Source organism: Nelusetta ayraudi, unplaced genomic scaffold, assembly GCF_046127955.1.
Source record: "Nelusetta ayraudi isolate G7.1 ecotype Tasmania unplaced genomic scaffold, CSIRO-AGI_Nayr_v1 ptg000048l, whole genome shotgun sequence".
NCBI classification, from domain to species: Eukaryota; Metazoa; Chordata; class Actinopteri; order Tetraodontiformes; family Monacanthidae; genus Nelusetta; species Nelusetta ayraudi.
The window spans coordinates 10,349,276-10,361,716 of NW_027466098.1; the positions used below are offsets into that span (position 1 = coordinate 10,349,276).

Here is a 12,441-nt window from a genome sequence, read left to right on the forward strand (position 1 = left end):
ATCGTAAATCTGTCAGCGGTCAGCCTCACGATGATATATCGTCCAGACATAGGCAAGTGATCAAAACCTTAGAACCACCTTTGTTCTTGTAATGCCAGTTACTGCATTACAAATAGTCTGGCGAGTCACTTTTTCATTAGATAGGTAGCTAGCCAGACAGACAGATAGCTAACTAGATAGTAGATAGATAGAGAGCTATCTATCTAGCTCGATAAATAGATAGTGTCAATAAACAAAAGCCGCTCAATCATGTCAATAACACAGCCTGCTAAATAAGTGGACTTTATTGTCATTTACAGAAAAAAAACAATACAAAATGAACATCCAACAGGAATGGCCTCCAATTTTCAATACTGTCCTCTTGGGTTTGTCAACAAAACTGTGTCATCCTTTTTTTTGCATAAATGGTTAAAATGTAAGGTTGAAGTGTAAATATATTTAGAGTAAATGTGATTGAGAATAAGCACCCATAAATGTTTCTATTTTGTTTGCTTTAGCATGATTTGAACAGAGGTAATAAGACAAAATTAAATCAAGCAGATTAGAATCAAATAAACAAGTGTGCACCCCACAAGAACCCACCGAGCTGGAGGAGGCAACGCTCACTCGGTGGAGGCTCAACGTTCGCCTCAGGGGTGGAAGCGCAGGGAGCCGGTTTATCTCGGTCTACCTGCAGTGCGCAACTACGACATCTAGCGGTGAAACGACACCGCGCATTCACCGCGCATTTAACAAAGGCCACTCCATCGCGTGCCGCATCGGGGGGGGAATTCATAGGGATTCGTGTCACGCTGATCTCACTGGCACACGGCTCCGTCCGAAGAAGCGCTCCTTTAAAACGCACCTCTGCCGCTCACTTGGCGCGCATCAGCTGCATCTTGGCAGGCGCTCCCTCCGCAGCGCGCGCGCCCCCGCCAGGCACCTGAGGAATTTGCGGCGCTGGCTGACGCGGGACAGCCTGCCTCGTGAGTGCCAGAGGGGCGCGTGCGCGCGCGCGTGCGCGCGCGTGCTCCTGTCTCAATATCACTGACACCTAATTTAATTCTCCGGCTCCATCGAGACGCAGACATGCACGTTCAGCGCGGAAAAGTTGGGGGTATGCTCGCCGACTCGCCGCTCCTGCCACCCAGCCCGCGCAGCCGCATCTGACGGACCCGGAGCTCCAAATTATAAGTTCGTGCTCAGGCTTTTTAACCCACCTCTTTTTCCCCCCTCCTTTGCCACCCTCCATTTATTTATTTAGTTGTTTATTTATTCATTGGGCAGTGTGAGTGCGTCGCTAACGCGCGCAGGTCGCCGCTTGCCTTGTGTTTACAGCCTGCAGCGAGTTGCCAGGAGCGCACGCTGTTGCAAGATGAGGTTGGGAAGCTTTTTTGTATTTGTAGCGCTGTGTTCTTTGACCGCTTACTACATTTACGAGCCCATTCCTGAGAAGATCGAAGAGCGATGGAAACTCATGCTGACCAACTCTTTCTTCCGGAGCCTCAGCCACCTGGTAAGTAAAAAAAAAAAAAGGGGGGAAACAGCATCTTTATCATCGTGTAGGCTGCTAGTCTGTGTGAATGTCTTTCATTTAAAAAAAAAAAATATATATATATTTCCATTTGAATGAACCGGGATCACAGTCAGAGTACCGTATTAATCCCCAGGGGAAACCCCCTCAAAAATATATTTTATTTCTCTTAAACACATCGTTTAGTAAAGTCTTTCTTTATTTTGGAAAATAGATAAATGAAAATTTTCTACCTCAGAGTACAAGAGGACAGGTTTCATGTTTATTAGATTTTGCTGATGTGCACATATGCAGCACATGCTGTCTACAACAGATTATGTCAGATGCTAATCCAGCCATTGTATAGTCCTGCTCACCTGTTCTAATATTAGATCCTATTAGGGAAACCCTTTATGATGATTCAGGCTTGCAGTTCACTAAGGGCCACTGCTGTGCAAATCCTTTGCAGGTTTTAAAAAAAGCACATGATACGGTTGAATCTGTTTGTAATAAAAAAAAAAAATGAAACGTGAGACCAGATGCGGCATAACAATAGGGCAGACCTACAACTGCCAGAGGGGATAGTGAAACAAAACAAAAAAACAAAAAAACAAAAACAAAAACCGCTATGCACATGGCAGGATGAAAAGCCAAATACACGAGTCATTCAACTTTTACCATGCGTGCAAACTGCAGCCATGACCACCCTGAGCAATCAACCCTCGAGCAATTGCAAGCAGCCTGCCTCAATATCTGGGCAGGATGGGCTCCAGACACGACACCCATGATGAGCATATGAACAGGCAAATACAAATGTCAGCCAAACTCCGCGGTTGCCTCCTGCAGGCTTACGACAAAGCGCTGCTCAACTCACTCCCACTGCAAAAATAAAAGCAGCAAATGACTGAATGTCTACAGCTCTTCCTGACTAGGCTGTGCAATACATCACCTCTTTCGATTGACCCCTTCATGTTTTTTTTTTAATCCTCTTACCGCCATTACGTTGTTTCGTTACTTTAGAAGAAAATCACATATCACAAGGCTCTGTCTTACGTGGACTGACTGTCAAATAACATTCTGAATGCGAAATATCAGGCTCACAGGCTACATTCACAAGACGTCATTCCCAAAGTTGTTTTTCTCTTTAGTCCTTCCTCTGAAATTTTTGTATTTACCAACGGGAGGGAAGTTTGATTTGCGCCGCCACAAAGTGGTGACAAGAATTGCGTGTGAGATAAAGATAATTTATGCATCCCCATAGCAGAGTAAAAGTAACAATGGATTTATTTCCCTAACGAATCCAACAACATGTCAGCTCATGAGATGAAATGCAGTTAGAAATGTCCTGTTTGGTCACAGAAGGAAGGGATTTGAAAATAGCCTAATTAATCTTTCACAATCAAAAGATGGTTGCATAACATTATAACTTGAACAAGCATTAGCACGCTAATATAGGATATATTTATTTAACAAAAATCAAAATATTTTATATTTTTATACGACTAAAAGATATGCATAATGTGAATGTGTTCAACAAGATCAAACGGAGAAGAAGCTGCTTCAAAAATGTCAATCATGTTCTCGCCTATGTTGTCACCAGTGTGGCTCAGAACATAACTGAATAGAAGAAACTGACAAAGTCAAACCTGATAGCCGAGTGTTAAGCTGTTGCCACATCCTGATAAATAATCAATAACATCACAGAAACTTTGTTTGCATTTGTAACTGAAATAGACTACGTCTTTCATTTTGTCATGCGCCCCATTTCTCCTTCAAATATATTCTCTAAACCTTCGAGTGCTTGCCCAAGAATGTTCACTATGTGTCACACTGATGCGAGAACAGATGATAAGTAGAGATTTGAGTGTTTAGGAGTTTAGGAGCGTCAGCTGATCAGCCAAACTCCACCCAAATGAAGTCATCGTTTGATGGCATTTCATTTACTTCATAAAGCCAATAACTCAGAGTGATGTTAACGTTCTTAGAACAGCAACATTCACATGACTGCACAGTCTTCCCCCTCTCTGGGAACGCCGCGATCTGTGAGCAAGGTAGGATCAAGTGCCTCGCGGCGGTCTTACTGTAAAGGAGTTTTAATTGGCTGGCTCACACGAACAACTTCAATGGCATTTTCAGGTCTCTTTTTAATCCTTCTGTAAAAACCTTGATAGATGTCCAGAAAATAACCCATTTAGCCCTGCGTTCATACGCTCCTGCAAATCTGTTTGCCTGCAGCTCCCTGCTGAACCTCATGCTTTCTGAACGTAGCAAATATTTTGACGGGGATAGAAACAGAGCAGCAAATACCCTCACTGATTTGGAAGAGACATCATTGCCCTTTGTGACTTCACAAACGGCTCATTTCAAAATTCAAGCGCTATATCACATATGAAAGACTGGTAAAATTAAACATAAAGTTTGGCTTTTAAAGACACAAGGCATTAAGTTTACAGTGCACAATCGGTATGAAATTGCTTTGTGTTTGGTTGTATAAAGTCAAAAACTTAAATCAAGATAAAGGTCATGTTGCAAAGAGAAGGACGTATTGAAACTATTACCCAGAACATGTATCTGCTCAGAAATTTCATTGTGATAGAAAAACATGTGTGATCTAAACTGACATCAGAAAACAAGGATTAATTCCAGGGTGGATTCCACCAGATGGAATTTGCTGATAGGAGTAGACTGCCTGCACGGCCAGATCCTGAAGTAACCTGCTTTAAACACAGCATTCAGCCCACCGGCCTGCCAGCAGTTTATTGTCCCACGGAAAGACGCTGAAGCTGCATCCTGACCACCGGCTTTACTCTCCGCAATGTGTGTCCCCATTCCAGGCGGACTTCAGCGAGTTGCTGGGGCTGAAGGACTACATGGGAGTGATGTACCTCATTACCCTGCTGGAGAGAGTCGTGCCCGTGTCTGATGAGCGCGTCAAGGTGACGGAGGAGACGTTGGACGGGGTGGAGGTGGTGCTGTACCAGCCGAGGCAGCAGAGTGACGGCGCGGCGCTCAGGATGGCCGTCATATACCTGCACGGCGGAGGATGGTGCCTGGGGAGCTCCAGTGAGTTAACCGCCTGTGGTGGAAAGTGTGTATTTTTAAAGCAGTTCTGCAACCCAGCCTCTCGTCTTGCAGTGAGCTGAATTCACACTGGGCACCAACATATCTATTTTACACGGACAACTCTTACATATCGTCTGTTTAATTTGAAACCGCTAGCAGTATGTTAGCTTGCTAGTTTTACAGGCCAATTCTGCCTGATTATTGAAAATCCTGGGACTCTTGTTTCATTATTAGCAAAACATATTCACACATCTATATTCTACTCAGTCCACAACATATCAGTGGCACCAATTTGTGTTTGACATAATGATTCTACTGTTATGTCCTGGCCCCTGTTTGGGACAGTGGAATGGGTGGATACCGCGTCTGGCCAGATACTGGAGACCAGAGCAAACAATTACATTTTTTTTGTGTGTTTCCATGGTTCAGTTAGTCAAAATCAACCTCCACGAAGACAAAGAGAAGTATTTATTCTCATGGCGACCGATCATAAATAATACAGTTTCAAGCGAAAGCCGCCAAGCTTTTACAGTGTCCTGAGAAAATAGCGCGCCGTCTGCAGGAACTGTGGGAACCGCGGAGGGAGGTCGCACCGGCTAATCCAAGACATTAAGATGTGACATGCAGTTTGACACAATTCACGCTGTTCCTGCAATCTGTTGACAGCCTGGGACAATTACAGTGCTTGCACAAAAGATATGGCTGCAGGTCATGTCTATTTTGCAGAATTACCAGAACAATGTTTATTTCATTCTAAGTGTAAATCCGTTCCGTGGAACTGTTCCGCTGATCTGTGGCTCTTTGCAGGGATGAGTCCGTACGATCTCCTGGCCAGAGAAATGGTCAATGAACTGGATGCAGTGGTTCTTTCTGTGGAGTAAGTATGTTCTCCTTTTCGCCATAGAAAAATTGCAACATGACACGTTTGACAAATATTTTAATTTCTCTCATCAGTTTTTTTTCTTTTCTTTTTTTTATTCCGTTACGAAAGTACTTTCCATGGTTACCACCCCCTTCCGTTCCTCCCTCTGTTTTACACAATATTGTGTTGTTTGCCTGTCTGCCTTCATTAATCACCGGCGAGGTGGAAGTGAGGATGCAGCAGAGTGAAGCTAACAGGTTTTCATTTGGGCCTGGCAAGGATTTCCCCTGTCAGGGCTACACTCACTGTTGCTGGGCACATCCGGCCCGGGCTGCGCCTCTCAGTACTCCGGCCTTCTACTGCCAAAACATTTTCACAACAGACGTTACCCGGGTTCGCTATTTATTGTTTAGTAGCCACGACTACGCAACAGTTATGACAGAGGTGAATGCTCAGCCTCAAAACATCTTGGTTTGTTTGTTGACATGTTCGGCAGTGGAGGGATGAAAAGGTTTGGAATGTGGAAAGATATTTTGCTTATGTGTCCGTTCCTGCCTGTGATCTGGTAACGCTTCGGGATCCAATTATTATTATTATTATTATTATTTTTTTTACCATGATGTTATCAGCTATGTCTAGTGTTGTGCGTCAGGATTAAATGTTGTGTCCTAGGGGAAACAATTTTGTTTTTGCTCATCATGATGCCTCAAAGGGATGTTTTTTTGAAATAATACATATCTTCACAAATTCCAAATTTTGTGATTCTTTCTAAAGTGCATTTTTCCTCTCTAGAGATTTCTATTTGAATGTTTTAAAAATCACATAGCCAAGAAACTGTAGGTTGGTAGAAAACCTTACTAAATCCATGGTACAAGCTCTTGTTGCTACTCTTAGCAGAGTAACATGCTGATCAGTTTGATTGATACAGGTTTAGTATATCCTAGTAGTCATTCAGTTAGTCATTTGTAGGTTAATTAGAATGTAAACAGGCCCTCATTTGGTGTTAGTAGTGATTATTGGAACGATATCTCTGTCGGCCAGGCAGCTAAGCTAGCACAAACGACTTAACATTTGTTTCATGTCATCTGCATCTTCCCCTCTCTTTCCACCAATGTCCTCGTGCCCTTCAAAAACGTTGACCTAATTACACCCTGTTCTAAATCTGTGCCTTTCTGCGGTCTTTTCCCAGATATCGTCTCGCCCCCGCCCACCACTTTCCTGTCGCGTTCGAGGACGTGTACCGTGTGGTCAAACACTTTCTCCAAAGGGGGGTGCTAGCCCAGTACTCTGTGGACCCAGAGCGTGTTGCTGTGTCCGGGGATAGCGCTGGCGGTAACCTGGCAGCTGCTGTCTCCCAGCAGGTACAGAAACACTTTCTCTGTCACGAACCAGGCCAAAGTGGTGGTTGGCACTCACAACCCACATCTGCCTAAAGGGTTGGATTTGTTTTTGCAGAGATTTGGAGCAATAACAGGGATTTTCTTTTTTTTTTTTTTAATTATAGCTTTACAGCCTCACTATCACATTCATCCACAACTACTTTCTGTGAACTAAGAGTATCCATCCCGTTTAGCTGGTAATCATGTCCAAGCGGGAAAACCTGGAGGCTACGGTGTTAATTTGGTGAGACACAAAATAACTCTGTAAACTCATCACTTGACAATTTGATTACCAGATTGTCTCCACAGACTGGTGCTTCAGACTGATTACAGGCTAAATCAAGGGGTAGGAAAAAAATAACAAAACCCAAAAACCAAAAAACAGACAAACACACAAGTCCTTTCTGCTCTCTTTTTTTAACGTGGCCATTTTGGATTCAGCGGTTTGTCTGACAGCCATGGTCCAAAATATTGCGGCTGTGTGCAGCCAAACCATGTTGGAACCAGCATTTTTTTGATGCCTCAGCAAGTAATGCAACTCCAGACACACAGACTGTAACCCAGGTTAAAAAATTCACTATCGCTTACATCTGTATTAGCCTTTGGATTTAGTTGGATCTGGTCTGAAATCAATGATCTTGGTTTATGAATATTTAGGGGCCCTTTTTGTGCACCAAACCTTCACTTTCTGGCAAACCTGTATCAAACTGTTCATACAAGCCTCTTGGCTTTTATCCAGATGACAACTCTTGGCTTGTCTTTAGCGTAGAAATTCATCCATGCTTGTTTTATGCTGGTGAACAAGTATTGTAAAAAGGAGTTCAAGTCATGTAAATCCATCCATCCATTTTCAGTACCTGTTTCTTCCTGAGCTCAGGGTCACGTGGGTCTGCTGGAGGGTCTGTCATAGGGTGAAGGCAGGGTGACAGTCTGAACAAGTCGCCAGTTCATCTCAGGGCCACATAGAGCCAAACAACCATTCGCATGTACAGAAAATGTGGGGTTTTCAATTCACTTCACATGCATGATTTTGGACTGTTGGAGGAAGCGGGAGCGTCTGAACAGACGCAGGGAGAACACGCAAACTCCACACAGAAATGTCCCAGGGTCAGAATCAAACCCGCAACCTGTATCTATTATAATTTGCTCACACTATGACCCTTGATTTCAAATTTCCATTTTCTCATGTATGTTGCTAAAATCAAATGTAATTTCCCTTCGATAGTATATTCTCTAAACTTTTCTCCAAACGTTACTGTTCGCCACAGTTCATTAAATCCTAATTATTTATTCACTTGTTTTCATTAATGATTAAACCCCAGCGTTGAAACTCCACTGGAGTCAGAGTTGACTGATGGGTTTTGTATAATATAGTCGTGATGTTCAATAGCAAAATTAATGTTAAACACAAAAGGATAATCTTGAAGAGGCTGCACTACAGAATGCTATTTAAAAGCATTAGCATTGAATGCTGTGTTGTCATACACAGCATAACATTATTGTGTATGGTACCTCGGAGGCAAACTAAAAATACCTGTCCAACAGAAACTGTCTTAAACGGGAACAATACCATTGGTCAGCGTTTCCTTAGAACCATATGGGACAGGGCCAATTTTGAGTTGAGATAGCTTAAATTTCATTGTGCCATAAGCTTTTTAATAGCATTTATCATAACAAAAGAAAAGTGTGAAATTTCCATAAAGGTACGCCTTCAATTGCCAGATCGTAAAGTTTGGTGATATCCACAAATAAGCCTGTGAGTGATATTAAATTTGACTACTCTGGCTTTTTACTCATGGATCTATTTCTGATTCTCATCACAGTTACAAAAAGAACCAAAGCAGCAGGTTCACTTGAAGGCCCAAGGGCTCCTCTACCCTGTGCTGCAAGCGGTGGACCTGAACACCCCCTCCTACCAGCAGAACCAGGACATGCCCATCCTGCCTCGCACCCTCATGGTCCGTTTCTGGAGTGAGTACTTCACCACTGACAAGGCTCTTTTCAGAGCCATGATGGCCAATTCCCACAATCGCCACGAATCCTCCGGCCTGCTGAAGTTCGTCAACTGGAGCGCCTTTCTGCCCGAGATCCATCACGGAAAATACAACTACAGCCCCCCAGCTGTGATGGAAGGAGTCGGAGGCGACGCAGCCGGGGTGGATAGATCGTCAGCGTCTTTCACTGACCCGAGGGCGTCGCCCCTGCTGGTCCCGGACTCGGCTTTACACTCGCTGCCCAAGGCCTACGTCATGACGTGTGAGTATGACGTCCTCCGAGATGACGGGATCATGTACGTCACGCGGCTCCGGGCCGCAGGTGTCGAGGTGACCCACGTCCACTACGACACGGGATTTCACGGCGCGCTGATGTTCAACGTGTGGCCGACTGACTTCCAGATAGCGCAACGCATGGCAGACAACTTTATTAAATGGCTGAAGGAAAACGTGTAGGAAACCTGTTGACTTCTGGCATCATTCCTGTTTTCCTGAAAAAACAAAACAAATGCACAGTGATTTGATTTTGCCAGCTGGTTGTCAGCTTTGTGTTCATTAGTTTCCCGTGGTTTTGGTATCATTGGAGACATTTAGACATGTAGAGCCTCTCCTCCACGTATTGGTTTCGCCGCATGAAAGGTTAGTGGATACTAGTGTTTAAAAGAAGAGCTTTTTTCTTGGAGCAGAAAACAATGAAACAGCCTGAAACAAACTCATAGTCACACCAGTGATTCTGTTTAAATGATGCAATCAACACATTCTACCTGACGAGATCTAACAGGGAAAAATCACCAACAAATCCAAAGTTCTTCATTTTCTTTCTTTGTAATGTTGGTAACCGGCTCTGCTGCTTATTTCCCACCTCAGAACCTGCCAGCTGCTTCTTTGCCTCATTGTTTCGAGTCATGCAGGCGCTATATGTCTCATGCATATTACTAGAATCTTAACAAGCTCATTTTAGCCTCCGAGAAGTCCCGTGCAAGCTTCGGCAGTCACAAGTTCAACAACAGCCTGGTTATTGTGTCGTCAAGTAGCAACAACTGTCGTCGGGAGCAGTCGGTTCGACCAAAGTTGAACACAGCTGATACCGAATGATTGTTTTTCTTTGTTTTGTTTTGTTTTTTTAGCCACTTCTCGTATGCTCCTGCTCCTGTATGCTGATCAGACATTGGCAGCAGGTCCAAAACATTTTGCTTAGCAAGTAATTAAGTTGACCTGAGTTTTGTAATTCCTATGTTTAATGAAGGAGCAACATTCCACTTAGACAATTAGTTTACATAAGTTAGTTAGTAGAGTGAGCTTTTGTTGTGGCGCTATGTCGTTTTTCTGCCAGAACACCTGACACTGTTACAGCACCCCTTGCTGGCCACTTATGGGACTTTATGACGATGGTCTTTTGTTTTTTGCTTCCTGATAATGGAAGGTCTATGATCACATGGTACAACCTCCTTGCTCCTTCTCTGAAGTCAGGTCGTGGTGTACTGACTGCTGTTTATGTTTCAAGTGAGTTTTACACTATGAGAGCATGCGGTTAGATGATTTTTTTTTTTTCTCAGACTTTTTCATCTTTGCTGTTTGGCATTGAAACCCAACCCCCGCTGTTGCGTATAAGTTTGGAATCAATCCAGCGCTGGATAAAAATGCAGTGTCTCCCCATGCATTTTAAACGAGGCCCCCTGCGGATGACTAATCTTTTCAGCTACTGCCGTCCACCAGCACGACGCATCTGACAATCACGTGCCTCGGCCTGATGACAACGTGAACGGCGTGAACTACATCACTCTATGATGAGAGGCCTCCTCTCCCTGCAGTAATACTGACACAGTGCTAGATTGATTCGAATTTATAACGTTCAGGCAAATCATCTTTTCAAAATGCGCCTCAGGCCGACATGTTCTTTGGTTCATTCCTTTAAACCCCCAAAGAAAATTGGATGAGCAATTCTCACAAGAACTTCCCCATTACAAAAGGCTGAAGAGACTCAATTAGAATAATCAGGATTGAATTATTGCTTTAAGTTCTCAATGAAATGCCTCCAATGTAGGTCTGCCTTTATCTTGCTGATATAAAAGATTGCATGACACAAGACTGAGCTTCTCGACGACCGCGGTGATGCGCAACTGAATGCAGACCGGAGGTCAGTAGTTGTTGCTCTGTCGCTGTTAGTAGACATGGACTGGTGTGTGACGAAAGTGTGACAGTTTTCAGTCTTGTACTAATGCCTGTAACTCTAATAAAACAGCTATGAAAGGAGATGAAAATGCATTTATTTTACCCTCAGGCCCAGATATCATATGAGATGGCTTAGAAAGTTCACTTGGCTTCTCCTTTTCCCTGGGTGACTGACCATGTGACTTTTCGTCATGTGAGTCGTGATTAAAAAAAAGAAAAGAAAATCCTTCATGCAAGTGTTATTGTTTTTACATATGCAACTGTTCTTCATGCATTATTTGTTGTCTTAAGGATTAACTGTTGAGTTGAAAGAACGCAAAATCTTTTAACCTGAAGCTTTTTAACCAGATAGATGACTGAATGTCTCAATTTGTGGGTGAATTTTTCTTCTGTTCGCGAAAAGGAACTGAAAGCTTTGCAGTGTTGTCATTCGCTTTCTTTGGTTTTTTTTTTGCCATTGCTTTAGTCGCAAATGTAAATACAAACAATTTTGCTTTGAAGTCAGTAAACAAGACCTTAGGACTTCTTTGTGTTCTTTTTTTATATGTCAATAAATTGTTGACCTGTAGCTCCTGAACGGTTCAAGTCGTGTGGTGCGGCGCAAAACAGCGTTGTGAAACAGTTTGCATCCTTCCTGATTTATTCTGTGCTGCTTTTATGTCACATAAAAATACATGAGATCATTAAACATATTATAGTGTAATATACAAAAGATGAAGAATGTAAAATTATAATATTTAAATAATAAAACCCAATAAGGCGAGAAGTAATTGTGTGTCATTGTCTTTTATTCTGAAATTTCATTCGCCCATAAAGCCAAGCTTCAATTTAGTTTCATTACCAGTCGGTTTGGTTGTTGCACTGGATTCTAACCACTCTGTCTTTAAGTTGTACAGAAACCAGGATGCAACTGTTGCATAACTTCCCTGCAAAGCCCCGGAAGAAGACTGAAGGAAAGCAGGAAGTAACTGTGAGCCTAGCTATTGCTAAAGGACCGTTTAGCTATTCTTTTTTAAAAAAAATTTTAAAAAATCTGGGTTTTTAAATTTTTCTCTGTTTCCATTGACACTGCAGTTCAAATTCAAACCATTCACAAAATATTTGATTTGCATGGCAGTTTTCTCAAAACCAAGACTTTTGTAAAGGTACTAACCCTCACAGGTGTTAGGCATAGGATTTGCTTCGGCCACTCTTTAATTCCAAAACAGCAATGGTTCTATAAAAATGTTGCCTTTCATCCTTACCACATGAAAAGAACCACCATAAATACTTTGATTCTGTCATGTTGGGTTTCCAGCTGGAACGGCCTATTTAAGATTATGCCTTGTCTCAGATTGACTATATCGAGACGCAACCTTTTTGAAAACCTTAGTTTATGAAGCTGCAAAATTTTTGTTTTTTCCGTCACCACATGTCCTGCACTTGGGCGCCGGCTGACCTAGTGTTTCATCCTGTTTTCTCAAACTATACGCATCATTT

The 12,441-nt window shown here is 42.8% G+C and overlaps 1 protein-coding gene across 1 annotated transcript; it reads left to right on the plus strand.

Annotated features, from left to right (window-relative positions):
* The first annotated feature begins 715 nt into the window (after window positions 1–715).
* aadac (arylacetamide deacetylase) lies at window positions 716–9,863 on the plus strand. The gene is made up of 6 exons (XM_076036239.1): window positions 716–1,173; window positions 1,318–1,495; window positions 4,327–4,555; window positions 5,363–5,432; window positions 6,607–6,778; window positions 8,620–9,863. Exons 2-6 carry the CDS (start codon window positions 1,355–1,357, stop codon window positions 9,244–9,246), a joined length of 1,239 nt encoding a protein of 412 aa, XP_075892354.1. The 5' UTR covers window positions 716–1,173; window positions 1,318–1,354; the 3' UTR covers window positions 9,247–9,863.
* Window positions 9,864–12,441: the final 2,578 nt, after the last annotated feature.

Excerpts from the sequence above, each read along its gene's own strand:
- aadac (XM_076036239.1), top strand. The coding sequence starts at position 1,355 with ATGAGGTTGGGAAGCTTTTTTGTATTTGTAGCGCTGTGTTCTTTGACC. Across the intron at positions 1,496-4,326 it reads TCCGGAGCCTCAGCCACCTG|GCGGACTTCAGCGAGTTGCT; the intron begins GTAAGTAAAAAA and ends TCCCCATTCCAG. Across the intron at positions 5,433-6,606 it reads GCAGTGGTTCTTTCTGTGGA|ATATCGTCTCGCCCCCGCCC; the intron begins GTAAGTATGTTC and ends GTCTTTTCCCAG.